Here is an 18,944-nt window from a genome sequence, read left to right as displayed (position 1 = left end):
AACCAGCACCCAGGCCAGATTCCTGCAGTCCCTCAGGGTCCTCCAGCCCTGAGCAGGGAGGGACCCTGGCTGAACCCCTTGGCCATGCGCCCAGGAGTTCCCTGGGGCCCACCTCCCTCCCTACTTTGCCTGCCACAGTCCGTCCACTGGTGTGGGGGTCAGAATGCTAGGACCTGTGCCTGCAATTCCAGAGGCTGACCCCAGAGGGCGGGATTCATGCCTTATTAAACCTACGGCAGGGGACTTCCTGTGGCCAAGACTCCCAGCTCTCCTTGCAGGGAGCCTGGATTTGATCCCTGGTCGGGAAACTAGATCCCACTTGCCACAACTGAGTTTGCGTGTTGCACTTAAAGATTCCACGTGCCGCAAGGAAGATGGAAGATCCCGCATGTGGCAACCAAGACCTGGTGCAGCCAAATCAATACCTTTTTTTAATGATGGTGGTGCCCTGGCCTCACAGGATGCACCTCACCTCTGCGGCCCCCTGTCCCTGCCCATCAGCAGCCATCAGGGTGGCGACCCAGAGCCTGGTGCTTTTCTCCTGGCCCTAAGGAGGGAAAGCCCCACCTGCTGCCTGCCAGATCCTGTCCAGCCCAAGCCCTGAGGGTAAACCCACTTCCCCAGGGGCCCCACCAAGCCCTGACACCCACAGGCAGGATGTCTTGTGCCCTGACGCCCCTGCATGCCCCGAGCTGCCCTCTCACTGCGCCTCGAGCTCCTAGTGCCGTTGGGGGTCTGGGGCCAGGTAGATCCTTCAGCCTGAGGTCTGGGGCACAGGCTGGGGCCAGGGGCGCCCTCCCTGCCCTCTGCCTGCTGTGGGGTCACACGAGGACAAGCTTATCCTTTCAACCTGCTGAGGCCAAAGCAGTCCCCAAAGGAAAGAGCCCCTCCTGAGGCCCCTGGAGGGTCCCCGGTGATGGCCCCCATTTCTTCTCCCCTGGAGTGGAGGAGCTGCCACTGACTCAACCAGCACTTGCTCCTCCTCTCTAGGATGGCTCCCAGCCCCTGCTGAGGGCTGGGCTCCGCTGCTGCTGCTATTTCTGTTTGACAAATGAGGAAAGCAAAGGCCCAAGGTGCCGGAGGAGGGCAGCAGGGCAGGACTATGACCTGGGAGGGCCTGACTCCAGCCTCAGGACAAGTCAGGAGACACTGAAGGGGCTGGCGCCAATGGGACCATCACTCCGTCCCCAGGAAATGTCAGTGGAGGGAAGGGTCTGAGGGTTATGCCTTCCTGGGGAAACTGAGGCCCTGAGTTGGGCTTGGTACCCAGCCTGTTGCCTGGACAATCCCTTTCCCCTCTCTGGGCCTGTTTCCCCACCTGCAAAAGAGAGTGGTGAGGTCTCCAGGAGCCCTCTGTGGTCTTAGTCTTGGGGGCTGGTGCATCTCCAGGGTGGCTCTGGCCCCCAGCCCCTTGGCTCCCCTTGGGCATGGGATGGGGGTTCAAGCAGGGGCCCCCTCCCTTGGCAGCTGCCCCTCCTTACTTCCTGTTTACAGCAGCTGCAGAGTCTCATCTCTTCACCCCAAAGCCATTATGATCACCATGGCAACCAAGCCATGTTTGTTCCAACAGGTTGGAAGAACCTGACGCAAGACTGCAGGGGTGGGGGGGCATCAGCTACAAGATCCTGGCTCAGGACCTGCCAGATCCTCAGGGAAGGACATTAGTTGCCCTGACCCCATTCCTATCCCCTGTAGAAGCCAAGGGGCAGCTGGTGGTGTGGGGTCCAGCCCCCTCCCCTGCTCATCTGATTCATTTGTGCAAAGCTGCTGTGCATTTCCCAAGCTCCCCCACCCGCTCTGCCCAGCTGTGCTGGGTCAAGATGGAAGCAGGACCTGGGACTAGAGCCTCCAGCAGTAGAACACACCCTGCAGGGCTGCCCCTCTCCCTGCAGGGCTGTACCCCCTCCCTGCAGGTCTGTTTTCCCCAACCCAGGTGGTTCTGTGTCTCATCCTGCACAGATAGGTACAGGCGGCTCAGACATGAGTCTGGGTCTAGAAGCTAAGACAGGTGGTGGCCCTCTCAAAGCACTGTCCGCCCTCTCAAAGCACTGTCCACCCCCTCCTGGGGTGAGAGGAGTGCATCTTGTCCCCTCTAGACCAAGGAATAGAGAAATCACAGCTGCCTCCCTGCATGCAGCTCTGTGCTGAACCCTGCTCCTCCAGGGTCTCCTCCGCTCAGCTCAGCCCTGACCTCCCAGAGCCAACCGTTCTTTTACTCTGGGGCTGAGCAGAAGTGGGTTCCAGGTCTGTCTGATCCCCAGCCAGCCTAGAGTCCCTCCACTAGAGACGAGGTCCTTTGGGGTGAAAACTTCTCCAAACCACAGTCTGATCCCCCAAGTACAAGGTGCTCTGAGGGTCCAGCAGGGTCTACTAAAGGTAGGAAGGGGATCCAGGGAGCCCGCGCATGTGAGCAGCCTGCAGGGTTCTCAGCTGGGGTGGGAGAAGCCTCAGATGGCGAGGCCCAGCCTGGGCTCTGGGAGTCAGCAGGCCCCGGTGGGCTCAGCAAGCCATTTTTACGGGCTCCCCAGGTGACCATGGCGCGGTGGAGGGGCGCCAAAGATGGGCTGGGAACAGCTCGAGAGGGTTCCAGCCGTCGGGGTAACCTGGCAGGTGGCTAGACATGGGCCGTGGGGTCGGTGGCCCTTTCGGTGACCAGGATTGTTGCGGGCGTTCTGAGTTGACCCCTGCAGCACACGTAGGCACCCCCCGGGGTGCGGGCTGTCCCCTCTGAGAAGAGCGGCTGGGACTGCGGAGGCGGAGTCCTCAGGCCCAGGCCCGCTCCAAGCTCCAACTGCTGGCTGGGAGGGCAACTTTGGAGATGACCACACAACCCTTCCAGAAAAGTCTGCGCTGCGGCCCAGGCGTATCCTGTTCGGTTTCCGCAACTCTTGTCTGCCCTGGGGTCCCCGAGAGGGGGTCGTGACGCAGAGCGGGTCTGCTCCGCCTCAGTACCCCCGTGTGGGTTGATTGGCATCCCCGAGCCCCCTCCCCTTAGGGTCCGCGGGCTGGGCACTAGGGGCACGTGGATCCTCGCCCTGCGCCCCTAGCGGCGCGGGCAGGGGCGAAGAGGGGCGCGAGGGAGGCGGGGGCGGGACGGAAGCGGGCCCCGAGCGGCGGGGCGGGGCGAGCAGGCTTAGCCCCGCCCCCGGCCCCTGCAGCCCGGGCGCGGGGCCCCTGGCGCTCAGTCGTGGGCGCTGGCGGCAGCGAGCGGTCGCACCGCTGGAGCGACCCGGGAGCCGGCGCCGAGTGCGGCGCCCGCAGGAGCCCCGTCCCCGCGCCCCCGCCGCCTTGCCCACGGTGAGTGCCGCGGACTCCTGCCCGGCCGTCGAAGCCCAGCCCGGCGCCCCGCCGGCGGACCGCGCTCGCCGCCACCCCGGGGCGCCGGGAGGTCGCCAAGACGCGCCGTCGGCACCGGGGAGACGAGGCCGGCGCGCGCTTGGAGGAGCGGAGCCTCGGAGCGGGAGACGGTGCGCACTGCAGAGGGGCGGGGAACCAGACCTCCCAGCCGCGGAGGGCGCGGGGCTCCAAGACCACCGCCCCCCCCCCCCGACATGCGCAGGGTCACTACGCTCGGACCCGGCGCCCTATCCCCGGGGGAAGCCGCAGGTGGGCGGGGACCGAAGACTCCGAGACCCTCCACGGGGTTTCCCAGTCCACCCTCCAGCGATTAAGACGCCCCTGAGCCCAGCCCGCTCCCCCTCCTCCGGATCCTGGCAGGACCCCTTGTTTTCCCCAAATTCCTCCCGGCGTCTGGGTGGGTCCCCCAAAATACACCCTTTCCAGGCTTCCAAACTGTCCCCGAACCGAACACCCACCAATGAGAGAAGCACCCCGACAGAACTGGGGTGGGGGTGAGGTCCGAGCGGGGGTCGGGAGGAAGGGGCGAGCTGGGAGCCTGTCCCTGAGAAGTGGGAGGGGGGAGCAGGTCAGAGGGACCGGCTGGCCAGGTGGGAGGGGACCTCTGAGGAAGATCTTACGGGCACTTCATTTTAAATGCGTTCATTCTAGAAGCATCTCGCCAACATTTTACTGCTGGTCTCCGGCTTCAGAGCTCTAGGTCCGCCCGCGGAATTGTTTACAATACAGACCTCAGACCCCTCCCTTGGACTGGGTGGGGAGGAGATCCCAGTGAGCAGTGCTTCTAAGAGGCGTTGCAGGCGGGCTGCGGGACGCACTGCGGCCGCACTGTGTGCAGGGGAGCACTGTGCAGGGAGTCAGCGGAGGGGGGCAGCCGGAAACCCCCTAGGAGAGTGAAGGGGGCCAGCTGGGGGCTGGGCTGGGCAGCAGGGAGAGCCAGGTGGCCAGGCCAGACCTTCTGCTGCCCCCTTACACATGCCAGGGGCAGCATCGGTGGATGCCCTACCCCTAAGTCCCCAGGGACCGGTTTCAGTGAGCGGCCCCAGCGCCCTGAGGGTGTTGATTCACGTTCAGGGCGGCCAGTGGGCTGCTAGGGATTCTTCTAGAAGACCAGGCTGGCTCTCCAGTTCAGCCCCACTGCTTCAGACCTGTCTCCTTCAGTGCTAGCCCCCAGGTGGGCTAGCAGAGACAGCTGGGCTTTGAGCCCTGGGTTCTGGGCAAGTCACCCCATCACTGGGATGTGAAATGCGAGTGACATCACTTTGCAGAGTGATCCTTTCCCACTCAACCCCAGGCCTTGGGCACAGCCCTGAAACACAGCAGGCCTATTGCTTTCGTCTGGGTCTTGGTGCCTGTAGGGCGTCCAGCTCCTTGGCTGGCCTCGCTTTGTTCATTGGACAAACTGGAGCTGGTGGCCAGGCCTGAGCGGGGATACAGGTGTTTCCTGCTCAGAGCTTCTGGCCAGGCCTGGGTGGGACTGAGACACGAAAAGTTCAGGAAGGAGTCCTCTGGGGTCCGTCAGACAGACAGGGGGTCCCCTGAAGCCTGTACCCTGCTCACTCTGCCCCATGCACGCCGAGAGCCCCTGGCAGCCAGTGAGTGCTCCCTAGAGATCGGCCCCACGCTCTCTGTCCATGATAGCTCTGAGTGGGTGCTGGCTGGCCCCAGGGCTCAGGCTGCCGGGTGCAGCGAGTCTGTGGCTGTACAGGCAGCCCAGGGGTTCCCAGGGGACAGAGAGGGCTTCTGAGCTCCCAGGAAAAGCCTCTGCACCCGGACACCGCTGCTGCCTCCCTCCTGGGCACAGGCTGAGATGGGAGCAGGGAGGGGCCCGCCTGGACCTGGGATTCAGGACGAGCCAAGAGCTTAGCGCCTGGATGCCAGAGCCTGGGAGGCCGTGACTCTATCCCGGGCTGCCTGCTGGCTGGGTTGACCCTGGGCTTCATGAGCCTGGGGTCTCGGTTTCCTGGTCTAGGTGCGGGGAGCAGAATGTCACTTCCTATCCAGGGCTGGTCTGAGGAGGGGGCCCCCCTTGCCTTGAACACTCTCGTCTCACCAAGAAAGCCTCCCACCCTGCAGCTCAGGCCACTTGGCTCCTGCGTCATCTTTGTCTCCGGGACTGTGAGCCCTGGAGCCCCCGTCACACATAGACGCAGCTGGCGGTTACCCTGGCAACAGCTCAAGCAGTGGCTGCTCCCTCGCTTTGGGGGGCTGTTGGGGAAGCAGCGTCTTCCAGTCAGCTAGAGAGGAAAAGGGGACCCGTGACACCCAGCCCCCAGGGACCTCACAGCTCTCTGGGCTGCCGAGCCCGCAGCAGGGGTAGGGGCTCCCTGGGGCAAGCACCAACTGGCGTGAAGGGGGCCCAGGGCTGCTGGAGGCCGAGGCACCCCTCCTCCTGTCCCAGCTCTCGGGTCTGGCCGGATGGGTTCCCCTGGCCCTGCAGCTCCAGGATTGGAGGATCAGGGACTGAGATGAGGAGCTGAGAGCTGGCGGGGGTCACATACCGGCGATGGCAGCCCAGGCACCACCCCCACAGAGATACACCCGGCTTGCTCGAAAAGTCTGTCCTGGACCCTCAAGGTGGCAGGTGTGCCTGGCCCCGCTGTCCCAGCAGAGGGTGACCATCCGGGAGGAGGTCAAGGCTATAAATGAGGACGTGCCAGCACTCACATGGCCCCTGGCAGTGGGCACACAGGGCGGGGTGGGTCTCCCTGGCTACCCCACTGCCAGGGACCTGTGAGAGCCCAGCAAGTAGAGCTGGATCTGGCGGGGTCCCCATTTCCTATTTTGTCAAATGAAAAGGACAGGCTCGGGCTGACGTGCCTGGCCTGGGTGGCGGGGGGCGCCCTCAAGAGTGGACAAGGACAGGACCCAGGCAGTGGGCAGGTCCCCAGGTGAGCCAAGGGGAACATGGCATGTCCAGCACACAGAGGCCAGCAAGCCAGGGCCAGGGAGCCCAATAGGTGGCACTGAGGGGCAGAGGTGGCGCAGGAGAGGGTCTTTGCTTTGACCTGTTGACTTTTAGCGTGGGAACAGGAGACCATGAGACCACCTTGTGAGACGTTGTGGGGGCAGGGGTATTGGGAGGCCAAGGCCGGAGGTAGTTGCCTGGGCCAGGTCACGGGGTGGAAGAGGCGGACTGCAGGGCCCTTGGTGGCTTCCCCCCGAGGTCTGCAGGGGGCATGAGCACCCGCAAGGTGTGAGGGGGTTGGAGTCAGCAGTGACAGCCGTGCGCCCCTCAGGGGCGTCCCAGGGCCGGGCCCCCTGGACAGGAAGGTGTCCCCCGAGCAGGTCCCACTCCCCTTCTGCAAAGTGTGGGCTGTGGGGCCGCAGCCCCTGTCTGCTCCCAGGGCCTGTGTTGCCATAGCAACTGAGCCACCACGCAGCATCCTGCCTGGAGTAGCCTAGATGTCACCCTGGGGCACGGGAATTCTTCATGCCAAGGGAGGAATGGGGGCTGGGCATGGCGGCCCCCGCCTGTGTGTCCCCTGAGACCAGCTCAGTCCGAATCATTCTGGTCTGGGGAGCCCAAACCTGCGGGGAGGCAGGGCTTGGACTGAGCAAGTCTGCAGCCTTGGGAGGGTTGGAGCCCATGGCCCCAGCAGTAAGCACCTCTGAGTTCCAGGTCACACCTCTGTCACTGCTCAGGGTGGCACCTGATGTGACCACAGGGGACAGTAAGGCGGGGTTCTCTGCCCACAGATCGCCCGCCATGTCCACGTTGCTGGAGATCAAGAGCAGCGTGCTCAGGCAGGTGCAGGTGTGCCCATCCTTCCGCCGGAGGACGGAGGAGGAGCCGGCCAGCGGCAGTGCCGACCCGCCGGAGCCCACAGCCGGGGCCTGGTGGGTGCCCCCCAGCCCACTCCCTTCCTCCCCTGACCTCACACACCAGCACGGCCCCTGGGGGAAGCCCAGGAGGCTCTGAACCCAAGGCTGTGGAGGGCATCACACTGCACCCCCAGCTGTTCAGAGACCCGGGGATCCCTTTGAGTCATGTGGGCTGGCACGTGCTCTGAGCTGCAGTGTTTGGAGGGTCTGCTGACCCCGAGTGTGGCCTTTCTTGCAGGAAACCCGGAGATGGTGTGGAGTTCTTCGCCCAGATGCGCCTCATCCTGAAGAAGGGGGAGGGCAGACAGGGGCTCCCGTGCCCTGAGGTGCGGACACTGCGGGCCCTACTGCCCCTAATGGGCCCGGGCTGGCCTCCCCAGCAGCTGCTCCGTGCTCCCCACCCTCCCTCCCTGGAGCACTCCCTGCCAGGGAGCCACGGAGACCCTCACACCCCGGCGCCCCTCACAGGTCCTGCTGCGCAGCAGCTCACCTGCCCCCGCAGAGCCCGTGGACCCCAGCCGTGGCCTGAGAACTTTGAGCCAAGAGGAGGTAAGGGGGTGGGGGTGTCTGGGGAGGGTGGGCCGACCTCCCCATGGGAGTGAGCAGAGGTCAGGGGTGGGGAGGGACCCCTGGTGGAGGCCCCAAAGGTGCAAAGGCGCAGAGGCAGAGACCAGGCTCTGCCAGTGGGAGGAGTGGCTGGGGGCTGGGCAGAGAGGGTGCGTCCGAGGAGCCGAGAGCCCCTGCAGTCGGGACTCAGGGCCCACGTCCCCACTTACAGGTGGACATGCTCTACGAGGAGGCTCTGTACACGGTCCTTCACCGCGCAGGCACCATGGGCCCCGACCAGGTGGATGACGAGGAGGCCCTGCTGAGCTACCTGCAGCAGGTGAGCCCCAGGCCCCGCCCACTCGGCTGGCCCGGCCCCACTGTCTCTGGGGGTGGCTGAGACACTTTCCCCACCTGCTTGTGTTACTGTCGCCTCAACACACAGAGTTGCCCTACATACATAACACACACACAGGTGCTCAGGCAGACACACATAGGCTGACAGGCATGCCCAGAAAGGTGGACAGACACACAGACACATTCAAACAGAAGAACACACAGATGGACACAACTACAAAGAACATCGGAAAAGACAGGTAGACAGATGTAGGACTCACACAGAAGGATGGACAGACACACAGAGAAAGGTAGGAAGGACAGACCCCTTTCTTCCTGCTGCGTGTGCTCCCCCTGCCCCGTGAAGCCCCCGGGATGGTAACTGGTCTGCTTCAAGGGCCCCTGGGCCTCACACCTGCCGGCCTGCAGGTGTTTGGCACCGGCCCCGAGGAGCACGCCGCGGCTGTGGAGCGCGTGAAGAAGGCCAAGGTGAGGCTGCTGCCCGATGGGCAGATGCTGCCCTCGCAGTGCTTGTGGGCAGAGGCTCAGGGTGGAGGGGTGCAGGGCCAGCCGTGTCAGGCCCACACCGAGCCCCAGAGACCGTCACTGCCCCCCACCTGCAGGCACCCACCTATGCCCTTAAAGTCTCCGTCATGCGTGCCAAGAACCTGCTGGCCAAAGACCCCAACGGTGAGTGGGGGGCCAGCCGGGTCTGGGGGCCACGGGGGCGGGGCTGGGACTGAGGCACCCACCATCTCCTAGGCTTCAGTGACCCGTACTGCATGCTGGGCATCCTGCCGGCCTCAGGCGCTGTGCGGGAGCCTAGCCCGCACAAGGAACAGCGCTTCAGCTTCCGCAAGGGCAGCAAGCGAGGTGGCCCGCTGCCAGCCAAGTGCATCCAGGTCACCGAGGTCAAGAGCAGCACCCTGAACCCCGTGTGGAAGGAGCACTTCCTCTTGTAAGGCCCCTTGTCCAGTTGGGCAGCAGGGTGGCTGGGCGGGGTCTGTGGCGGTGCCGGCTGGTCCTGGAGCAGCTGCACCCATAGGTGGTCTCAGTGCCTGCCCCTGGGAACCGAAGGGCTGGTCCTGTGCCCACTTTCCAGAGCAGGAGACTGAGGCTCAGAAATTGTCCCTGCCCCAGCACCGGGCAGGGCATCACCTGGACCCTCCGGGGCACCTCTCTGTTCTCCTTACAGTGAGATCGAGGACGTGGGCACAGACCAGCTGCACCTGGACATCTGGTAGAGGCCCCTGTGCCCTGCAGGGCAGGGGGTGCGGGCGCCTCTGGTCTGGGCGGAGCGGGAGGGGGCAGTCAGAGCCAGGCTGAGCTGCAGACAAGCCAGGCCCCCCACTCCCTCCAGGGATCACGACGATGATGTGTCTCTGGTGGAAGCGTGCAGAAAGCTGAATGAGGTCATCGGCCTGAAGGGCGTGAGCAGGTGGGGCAGCAGGACCCTCCCACACACAGGGGCCAGCGGGTGTGGGCTCCTCAGGGGCCACAGGCCTGAAGCCATCCTGCTGCCCCCAGGTATTTCAAACAGATTGTCAAGTCTGCCCGCGCAAATGGGACAGCGGGGCCCACGGAGGACCACACTGATGACTTCCTGGGGTGCCTCAACATACCCGTCCGGGTGAGTGGGCTGGCAGTTTTGCTTGCCGAATGGTTGCTCCTGGGTGTCCCACCTGGTGTTGGCAGCAGTCCTGCCCCACTGCTGCTATGTCCCGTGATACCCCAGCAGCTTCCCATCCTTCCTGAGCTGGGGCTGGGGGAACATCATGCTGCAAGTGGGGAGGGACAGCCTCCAGGAACCTCTAGTGTCCAGGCACCCCTGAGCGCCCCTGTGCTGGTCACCAGCGTTCAGTGGGAAGTAGAGGCCTGTTTCTCCTGCCGTCCCAGAGACAGTCTGTGCAGGGAGGGAGCGTTAGGCAGAACCACCAATCTGAACTCCCTTCCCCTAGGAGGTGCCTGTGGCTGGGGAGGACCGCTGGTTCAAGCTGGAACCGCGCTCTAGCGCCTCCCGGGTGCAGGGTGACTGCCAACTGATCCTCAAGCTGATCACCACACAGGTGGGAGCCAAGGGCCCCCCTCCTGCAGCCCTGCACCCCAGCCCATAGGCTCGGGAAGGGCTACTGACCAGCCGGCCCTGCGTTCCAGAGGGACACGAACATGAGCCAGCGTGGGCGGTCGGGCTTCCTGTCGTACCTGCTGCTGCTCAACCGTCTGCTGCAGTTCGAGCACCGAGCCGAGGAGGTAGCGCCAACCTCCGGCCCCAGGGCCAGCCAGGGGCGGCTGGGGAGGGCGAGGCGGGGAGGCCAGGGACCTGGGGGCCGAGAGGGGATGGGGTCTCCCGCCTCCACCCACGGCCAGCCCGTCCCCCAGCCCAACTCGAGCAGCTGGCGTGGCGAGCTCAGCGGGCCTGCGGCCACCGTGCTCTGTCTGCACGGCGCACAGAGCAACCTGTCGGCGCTGCAACTGGCTGTGCTGTGAGTGGGCGGGGCCGCGTCGCGAGGGGTGGGGCCTAGGCGCAACGGGGCTAGGTGGGCTAGGCCTGCCGCGGGGGGCGGGGCGGGGCGGGGGCGGGGTCTGGGAAGGGGTGGGGCTATCAGTCGGAGGGGCACGGGTCCCCTGCTGGGTCGGGCCCCTGACGCAGCTACTCTGAGCCTGGGCTGGGGCCCCGCAGGCACTGGCAGGTCAGCAGCCGCCACCATCAGACCCGCACCCTGGACTACGGCTACCTGCTGGGGCTGCTAGAAGACCTGCAGGCTCACTGGGAGGAGGCGGGCTCGCTGCCCCAGGAGCAGGTGGGCTCGCATGAAAATGCTCCTGGAGGGTGTGCCGGGGGGCTGTTCAGGCTGGGACAAGCAGGGACAGGACCGCCAGAGTCCTGCCCTGCTGGGGTGCATAGCCTGTGGGAGTGGTAGGGGGTTAAAAATAAGCGGACAAAGCGCGGGACTTGAGAGAGCAGCTGCTGTGCGGTCCCAGGACAGGGCTGTGCGATACCAAGAGGGAGTCCCGCGGGAGGCAGGCCGTGCGGCTTCAGCCCCGCGAGCAGCGGAGGGAGTGGGCCGCAAGGAAGGAGGCGCAGCTCGTGCTGCGAAGGCCCTGGGGGCGTCTGTGTCTCCAGGGGGCGCTGTGGAGGCTGGAGAGGGCACCGGGGCGAGGCCAGTGGGGTTGGAGGCCCGTAGTAGGGAAGGTGCTCTTCAGGGCAGGGCCTTGCAGACCGGCTGCTTTTGACGAGGAGCGGGCACTCAGCAGTCCGTTCTGAAGGGCCCTGTCCCTCAGGAGGAGGGCCTGGCAGACAGCTTCTCTGCCTTCTCTGAGTTTGGGCTTCAGCTGCTGCGACAGCTCCGGGACTACTTTCCTGCCACTAACAGCACAGCTGTCTACCGCCTGGAGCTGCTGTTGAAGTGGGTGCAGCCACTCATCTGTGGGTGGGGGTTGGGGCTGGGGGACTGGGTGGGGCAGCCCCCAGTCAGCTGCAACCCCTCGCCCAGGTGTCTTGGCAAGCTGCAGCTCTTCCAGCCTTCGTTTGAGATTTGCCCCTTCGAGACGGAGCTAAACATGGACATTGCTGCTGCCCTGAAGGTGCGTCTGGTAGCTGGGTCTGGGCTAACTGCCCATCCTTGCCCGTGCCCCTGCCCTCAGGCTGGACCTGTGGAACCACACACACTTGCCCTTCTTCCCTCCCACCCAACACGCTTCCTCGGCACTTCCCTTGCAGAGAGGCAACCGTGAGTGGTTCGACAAGCTCCTGAACACCCAAAGTCCTCGTGAGCAGGTGTGGTGGCAGAGTGGGGGGGCGTGGCCACAGGGGAGGTGCGCGGCCACAGGTGAGTGCAGGCCAGAAGGTCAGTGTGCTGGGCCTCCTTGCAGCCAGGCCCACAGCGCCTCGCCGGGCTGATCAAGCTGGCTGACACCATCTACGAGGACCTGCAGTCCTGCTACGGCATCTACGCCAGCCTCTTCCACAGGTGGGGCCAGGGCTCTCCCTGCTGCCCCTGCACCCAGCCCCTAAAGTGCCACCACCCAGCTGGGGAGCAGGGCGAGCAGGTATCTGAGGTGTGTCCTTTGCAGCATCATCAAGGTCGACTTCTTCACCCTCACCTTTCGGCAGCTGGAGCGTCTGGTGAGGAGGGGGCGTGGGGAGAGCCCCCTGGCTGGGAAGGGGCCTGGGGTTCCTTGTTGCCACCAGCCTGAGTCCACCCTCCTGGGCAGGTGGCTGAAGAGGCCTGGGTGCTGACAGAGGAGCTGAGCCCCAAGATGACCCTGGAGGTGGCCTTGGGGCTCTTTGAGCTCTACCTGACCCTGGCGGACATCCAGCGCTTTTGGAGCAGCATTCCGGGCCGGTGGGTGCCCTGCCCCACCTGTCCTCCAGTCTCCTCTTGGAGGGCTCTCTGTGCAGTCTCCCCAGGGCCTCTGCAGGCTGGGAACCTGGGACATGTTGGCTCAAGGTGTTTGATCAGGGTGAGCGCTGACGGGCCTCCCACTGCAGGGACAGCCGTTCCCTCGCCCTGGCCGGCATCCATGCCCCATTCCTGCCTGCTGTGAAGCTTTGGCTGCAGGTGCTGCGGGACCAAACCAAGTGGAGGCTTCAGGGAGCCGTGGATGTGGACACAGTGAGTGAGCTCTCAGACTTGAGGGGGCTGGGCTCATCTGGGCTCCCCCCAACCTGGGCCTCCTCCTGCTTCCTAGCTGGAGCCCATGGATGCCTCCTCCAAGCACAGCAGCTCTGCGGCCACTGCCAGCCTCTGCTTCAGCCACATCCAGGAGCTGTGGGCCTGCCTGGCATGGCCTGACCCTGCCCAGGCCCAGACACTAGGCACCCAGCTCAGCCAGGTGGGGACTACCCACCAAGAGGAGATTGGGGTCTGGGTGCAGAAGGGACATGGCCCACAGCTCCTGAGCCCCCGTCTTCCACCCCAGGACCTGTGTGAAGCCGCCCTCTTCTACACAGAGCTGCTGCGAAAGAAGGTGGATGCTCAGCCTGGGGCAGCTGGAGAGGCAGTGAGCGAGCCCGTGAGCAGAGGGGGCGCAGGAGTGGGGGATGGAGGCCTAGGGTGGCCACCACCCGGCTGCCAGCCCACGCACGTCCATCACACCTCCCCAGCTCTGCGTGGTCCTCAACGACGTGGAGCTCCTCCGCAAGGCTGCTGGCCAGGCACTGCGTGGCCTGGCGTGGCCGGAGGGGGCTGCGGGGCTTGAGGGCACGCTCCCGCGGCCCCTGCTCAGCTGCACACAGGCCCTGGACGAGGACCTGCAGCGGGAGGCCCGAACTGTGACAGCACACCTGACCTCCAAGGTGGCAGGGCCGGTGGGCTGGGGCAGGAGCCAGCTGCCCCTCCCTGCACCCGCGTTGCTAAGCACCACTCTCCTGCTCTCCCACAGATGGTGGGTGACGTCAGGAAGTATGTGCAGCACGTCAGCCTCTCGCCGGACTCCATCCAGAATGACGAGGTGAGTGCCCGGCCAGCGAGGTCTTGGGCTTGGTGGGGAATGCGTGTGTGCACTGGGGCCCAGTCCTAGCCTGAGGACCCTACCTGCAGGCCGTGGCCCCCCTTCTGAAGTACCTGGATGAGAAACTGGCTCTGCTGAATGCCTCACTGGTGAAGGAAAACCTTCACAGGTATGGTCCTGGGCGGGTGGGTAGAGCAGGGCTGGCCCATGGTCGGGTCACAGATGCTGAGCATCCTGCAGGGTGCTGGAGGCCCTCTGGGAGCTGCTGCTGCAGGCCATTCTGCAGGCTCTGGGAGCAAACCGAGACGTGTCTGCCGACTTCTATGGGCGCTTCCACTTCACACTGGAGGTAGGGCCCCATGGAAGAGCCTTTCCTGCCTGAACTCCTGGTTCCTGGCCCCTCTGCCCTTGCCCCCTGGCAATAAGACTGCTGACCCTTCCACCTGCACGCCCCCCTCCGGCCTGGTCCCCAGCCCAGACACTCCTCCTCTGGGAAGCCATCAGGCAGCATCTCTTTCCCTGAGTCTGCTGAGTCAGCAGCATCTGGGCCACCTGTTCTGACAGCTGTCTGGCTTTGGGTGCCCTCATGTCCCCAAGCTTCCTGGCAGCTTCTGATAACGGCCCAGGTGTGAGTGGCTCTGCCTTGGGCTCCAGACAGCCCAGGCCGGGTGCTGCTCAAGGCTCCATTCCTTCCCACTCTCTGTCTCCAGCACCCACCCGGCCCCTGATACCTTTTCTTTCTTGCCCCACCCCAGGCCCTGGTCAACTTTTTCCACGCTGAGGGCCAGGGTCTGCCCCTGGAGAGCCTGAGAGATGGAAGTTACAAGGTAAGGTTTGGCCCTGGGGCCTCTGACAGAGGAAGGGGCAGGGGCGGACACCTGAGACCCAGGTTTGAGTTCAGCCCCGCCCCGCGCGTGAAATGGGGCCGGTGAGGAGCTCCGGTAACACCAGGCGCCGCCTCCTCCCTGCAGAGGCTGGAGGAGGAGCTGCGCCTGCACCAGTGCTCCACGCGGGAGTGCATCGAGCAGTACTACCTGGACAAGCTCAAGCAGGTAGTGCGGCCCAGGTGCGCGCACGAGGCTCCGCCCCCAACGACCCCGAGCTCGTCTCACCGGCTCCTGGCCTTTCCACAGAGATCCATGGAACACAACCGGTTCGGGCGCCTGAGCGTCCGCTGCCACTACGAGGCGGCCGAGCAGCGTCTGGCGGTGGAGGTGCTGCACGCCGCCGACCTGCTCCCCCTGGACGCCAACGGTGCGGGCGAGCGGTGGGGAGGGCTGCCACCGGGCGGGGCGGGGCTGGCGGCGGGGTGCGCTCACAGCCGTGTCCCCAGGCCTAAGCGACCCCTTTGTGATCGTGGAGCTGGGCCCGCCGCACCTTTTCCCGCTGGTCCGCAGCCAGAGGACCCAGGTCAAGAGCCGGACGCTGCACCCCGTATACGACGAGCTCTTCTACTTGTGAGTGTCCCTCCCCACCCTGCCGGCCCGGAGTGGGGAGCAGGGCTCCAGATAACGACCCACCTCCCCTCTCCCCACGCAGCTCCGTGCCCGCAGAGGCCTGCCGCCGCCGTGGCGCCTGCGTGCTGTTCACCGTCATGGACCATGACTGGCTGTCCACTAACGACTTCGCGGGGGAGGCAGCCCTGGGCCTGGGCAGCGTTGGCGGCGTCGCGAGGCCCCAGGTGGGAGGGAGCGCGAGGGCCAGCCAGCCGGTCACCCTGCACCTGCGCCGGCCGCGAGCCCAGGGTGAGTGAGCTTCCGGCGGGGCGGGGCCAGCCGGGCCGATGCTGGCCCCGCCCCCTGCAGAGCCCAGGGTGACTGAGCAGTGAGGGCGGGGCCAGCAGGACTGACACCGCCCCCGCCCCCGCCCGCAGTGAGGTCCGCGCTTCGGATGCTGGAGGGTCGCCCCAACAAGGAGGCGCAGGAATTTGTCAAGAGGCTCCGGGAGCTGGAGAAGTACATGGAGGCGGACCCCTGAGCCCTGCGGGCGAGAGCCAAGCCCTCCACACGTCCCGCGCTGTTGTCTCGCCTTGTGGTCAGCTCTGTGCAGCTGGGCCATGGCGCCCTGTCCCGCTTCATGGTGTGTGTTCCGTGGCTGGACTCCCCGGCTCCCTTCTGCCCCACCACGTCTGTGCGGTGTGTGCTGTGAACTGTGCCCAATAAGCCCTACCCTACTGGATCTGGACAGCCGACTGGACGAGCCCTGGCCACCAGGTGAGCTTCCCATCTCCCCTCAGGTTCCACGGCCTCAGGGTGGGAGGACCCTGGTCTTAAGGCAAGGTTCTCAGTTGGGGGCCTTGCCCCCAGGGGACGTTAGGCAGGGGGGATCAGTCACACCTGGTGAGTGAGTGGTGGCTGTGCTGTTGGCATCAGTGGGTAGAGGCTAGAAGTGTGGTTTGACATCCTGCCATGAGCCCTCCTCCCAACATAGAATCGTTCACCCGTAAATGTCACCAGTAACCAGGGAAGACCTCTGTCCTGGGCCTCTCTGGGGTCAGGGCAGAGTCTCCCTAAGCGGAGAGGCTGGAAGGTCTTGAGTTTGGAGTCTGGACAATCCAGGCCTCAGAGAGAGAGGTGAACACCCGCAGCGCCCCCACCTTCTCTGGGGATGCCCCCCGCTCTAAGAGGGCATATGGAAGGGGTTCTCCTGAGAGCTCCACAGGTCTCCAGTCCCCACCCAGCCCACAGGCCCAGGAGAGGGACCTCTGCGGTCATTGTGGGAGGCTGAGGATGTCACGCCAGGCTGATTGGGTTAGTGTAAGGCACTCTGTGCCAACTGTCTGGCCATCTCCTTTTCATGAATGCACAGCGTCCACACAAGACCTACCCAGGGGTCCCATCTCTACACCCCAGGCTCTCTAGGCAGGATGTGGCTCACTAGAGGCCGAGTGCCGAGAAGCAGAGGCTCACGCGGGGGTCTTCTTGGCTTGCAGCTTCATTGGGAGGGCTCTGAGGCAGGACCCAGAGCAAGGCTGGGTAAGAAGCGCCGGGAAAGAACCCAGTCAGAGTCCAGTCCTGCTCGCAGCTGCACGGCCTGAGGCCGCCAGGCCCGTTTGTGTTCCCACAAGCTCCACTGCCATCTCCAGATGTCCTCGTCACTCCGCCTCCAAAAATACACACCTCTGCAACTTTCAGTCTCTCTGCCGTTTCTTGATTCCTTTCCAAATCTCTGTGGGGACCCTGGCTTCAGCCCCTTGCTCAGCAGTCTCCTCCTCTTCTGGGCTGCTGCTGCTGTCTCCCCCACTGTCAGGGTCAGGCCCAAGTTCCTCAGACTCATCTTCAGTGTCACTGTCAGCACCATCTCTGGGCAGCCTAAGAGAGAGGGGTATGTCCACTGGCCTCCCCGACACACCTACTCACTCACCAGAGCCCCCAAGCTGAGGACAGATTCCTATTCCCCATCCTCTCAGAGTGGAAACCCCTCCAGCTTCCCTTCTCTGCAGTCAGAAAACCATCCTGATGTTTAAGACAGTCCCCAACCCTGCAGAAGGAGGGGCTGGGATCAGAGGTGGAGGAGAGCCTTGAGTCAAGGCTATCATGACGCTGGGGGACCTACCGGGAGCCAGTCATGGGCCGATTGGGGTTTGCAAACTCTCGCCCTGAGTCCACATCAAAGGGATCTGAATAGAAGAATCAAGGAGGAAAGCGGCCTGAAGTAGGAGTCTCACAGCTGTGGCAGGAAGGTCTTCCCAACCCCGGGGCTTCTCAAGGGAGGGGGCAGGCCTGGAGGGTCCTGGCTCCCACCTGGGGGGTAGGTGTCCCTGCCAGGCCTCACCGATTTCCTCCTCTTCGGGGTGCTCCTTGGCTTGGGCCAGGAACTCCTGCTCTGCCTGCAGCACCTCCTCTGGGCTGCTGCAGGCCGCATATTTGTCCAGAAGCTGGCGGTTCAGATCCAGAAAGCCTTTACCCCACTTGAATTTCCGCAGCAAAATGACAGCGAGGTCTGAGAAGCCTGTTGGTGCAGGAAGCCTATGGATGTAGACAGTCCCTCTCCTGCCCCCCAGGAACTGAGAGTCCCGCCAATACTGGCCCACAGCCCTCTGCAGCCCACCAAGTCCCTCTCCCAACAGGGCGTCTCACGGGACTGCCCGTCTGAGCCTCCGTGTGGACCTTAAGTTCTCAGGGGATGAGCTGGGTTAACAGGGCTCTGGGGGCCGTTGTGCCCTGACGACAGCCTGACAAGCGCTTGGAGGCCAATGGTCTGTTCTGTCTCCACCTCCGCCTCTCAGGGAGAGGACTAAAGTGGGAGCTGGGAGGAAACCCTGGCCACCACCCAGCACGTGGTCAGGCTCCTCCCGGGACTGGCAGCAAAAGCACACCGACTCCCAGCTGCCAGGCCCTGACACTCACCCAGGATGCAGAAGGTGGCAGCAAAGGCCTCCACGCAGGACAGCCTGCAGGGCCGGCCATAGTTCACAGGGTTGGCAGCCACCAAGTGGGGCAGGAGCCGCAAGTGGCTCCCACGCATCTTCCCAAATGGAGTCTCATCCAGTCTGGCCCAGGAGCAGTCGATGACAGCGACCCCAGACTGTGCCACCAAGTGTCTGCCAAGAGCAGTGTAGGGCTTGGTTCTGGGTTTAACTGGGTGCTGGCCCCAGGGCAGCTATGTCCTAGGAGACTGGCCGCCCTGGGGATTCAGGGGCATCATTCAAGGACTCTCACGGGCTAAGCATCTGAGGCAATTGGGGGAAAGCTGTTCCTCCATGAGGCTTTTATTCACTCAACAAATGTTCACTATTGCCTGCTACCTCCTGGGTTCTGTCCTAGGCAACGGGGGCCAACTAGACAGATAACACAAACAGGTGAGCCCTGAAGGGAAAGATGCGCCAAGGCTGGGCGCTAATTAAGAAGAGTCCGAGCAGGCCCACTCCGTTTCCCCGCACCCAGTCCTCTCGAGCCTACCTGTCTGCGGGGGACACGTATTGGGAGCCCACGGGGCTGAGCACGAGGCCGCCGAATCTGTGGCCCAGGCGCAGGCAGCGCACCAGCCCCAGGCGGGCCAGCTTGCGGCCGGTGCAGCGCCGGGGGTCGCAGTGGCCCAACTCCCACATGGCCAGCGTGCAGGGCAGCTGCGCCGGGCCCGGGCCGCCCTGGTCCTCAGGGGCCTCTGGCTCCACGGACGCTGCGGCGGGCAGAGAAGGGAACCCGGCCTCAGGCGCGGCTCCGCGGCCCGACCCCCGGCCCCCAACAGGATCACGCCCCACTCACCGCGCAGCGCGGCGCCCACTTCCTCGGCGAAGGCCTCCAGGGAGCGGCCCGCTGGGCGCCGAGCACGGCCGCCCTCCGCGCCCTGCCCGCGCGAGGCCCTCCGGCGGCCCATAGCGAGAAGCCGGGCCCGCTACGCCTACCGCGTCTCCGCTCCTCCGGCGGCCAAGTTGTGCGCCGGCACCATTTCCGGTTCAGGTCCCCATGTGACCGCGCGGCGGG

At 64.7% G+C, this 18,944-nt stretch overlaps 2 protein-coding genes across 3 annotated transcripts; one reads left to right on the top strand and one right to left on the bottom strand.

Moving 5' to 3' along the window:
• The first annotated feature begins 3,199 nt into the window (after positions 1-3,199).
• BAIAP3 (BAI1 associated protein 3) lies at positions 3,200-16,585 on the top strand. Of its 2 annotated transcripts, XM_070362424.1 has the most exons (35): positions 3,200-3,297; positions 7,057-7,197; positions 7,421-7,508; positions 7,651-7,731; positions 7,961-8,068; positions 8,494-8,553; positions 8,688-8,754; positions 8,827-9,022; positions 9,260-9,304; positions 9,425-9,502; positions 9,592-9,694; positions 10,023-10,130; positions 10,219-10,314; positions 10,444-10,547; positions 10,745-10,865; positions 11,347-11,471; positions 11,559-11,649; positions 11,786-11,842; positions 11,938-12,035; positions 12,139-12,190; positions 12,280-12,410; positions 12,557-12,680; positions 12,757-12,900; positions 12,988-13,080; positions 13,172-13,363; positions 13,450-13,518; positions 13,608-13,687; positions 13,759-13,867; positions 14,274-14,345; positions 14,490-14,570; positions 14,652-14,772; positions 14,852-14,975; positions 15,058-15,263; positions 15,392-15,731; positions 16,451-16,585. In XM_070362424.1, the coding sequence occupies exons 2-34, from the start codon at positions 7,067-7,069 to the stop codon at positions 15,493-15,495; spliced, it is 3,459 nt and encodes a 1,152-aa protein (XP_070218525.1). In that variant the 5' UTR covers positions 3,200-3,297; positions 7,057-7,066; the 3' UTR covers positions 15,496-15,731; positions 16,451-16,585. The 2 variants fall into 2 exon arrangements, with proteins under 2 accessions (XP_070218525.1, XP_070218524.1); XM_070362423.1 differs by having other exon boundaries at positions 14,490-14,772.
• Positions 16,437-18,915, bottom strand: TSR3 (TSR3 ribosome maturation factor). The gene is made up of 6 exons (XM_070362425.1): positions 18,726-18,915; positions 18,420-18,639; positions 17,868-18,061; positions 17,293-17,469; positions 17,074-17,137; positions 16,437-16,829 (listed from the first exon to the last, which is right to left on the bottom strand). The coding sequence occupies exons 1-6, from the start codon at positions 18,835-18,837 to the stop codon at positions 16,649-16,651; spliced, it is 948 nt and encodes a 315-aa protein (XP_070218526.1). The 5' UTR covers positions 18,838-18,915; the 3' UTR covers positions 16,437-16,648.
• Positions 18,916-18,944: the final 29 nt, after the last annotated feature.

This window comes from Bos mutus, chromosome 25, assembly GCF_027580195.1.
Source record: "Bos mutus isolate GX-2022 chromosome 25, NWIPB_WYAK_1.1, whole genome shotgun sequence".
NCBI classification, from domain to species: domain Eukaryota; kingdom Metazoa; phylum Chordata; class Mammalia; order Artiodactyla; family Bovidae; genus Bos; species Bos mutus.
The sequence above is the reverse complement of the archived record's forward strand: the minus strand, read 5'-3'. Positions and strand labels throughout refer to the sequence as shown.

Bases quoted from the DNA above. Each gene is read 5' to 3' on its own strand.
- BAIAP3 (XM_070362423.1), top strand. From the start codon at position 7,067: ATGTCCACGTTGCTGGAGATCAAGAGCAGCGTGCTCAGGCAGGTGCAG. The intron at 11,650-11,785 runs GTGCGTCTGGTA...CTTCCCTTGCAG, and splicing joins ACATTGCTGCTGCCCTGAAG to AGAGGCAACCGTGAGTGGTT. The intron at 14,773-14,851 runs GTGCGGGCGAGC...CCGTGTCCCCAG, and splicing joins GCTCCCCCTGGACGCCAACG to GCCTAAGCGACCCCTTTGTG.
- TSR3 (XM_070362425.1), bottom strand. From the start codon at position 18,837: ATGGGCCGCCGGAGGGCCTCGCGCGGGCAGGGCGCGGAGGGCGGCCGT. The intron at 18,640-18,725 runs GTGAGTGGGGCG...TGCCCGCCGCAG, and splicing joins AGTGGGCGCCGCGCTGCGCG to CGTCCGTGGAGCCAGAGGCC. The intron at 16,830-17,073 runs GTAGGTCCCCCA...CCTCTCTCTTAG, and splicing joins CGGCCCATGACTGGCTCCCG to GCTGCCCAGAGATGGTGCTG.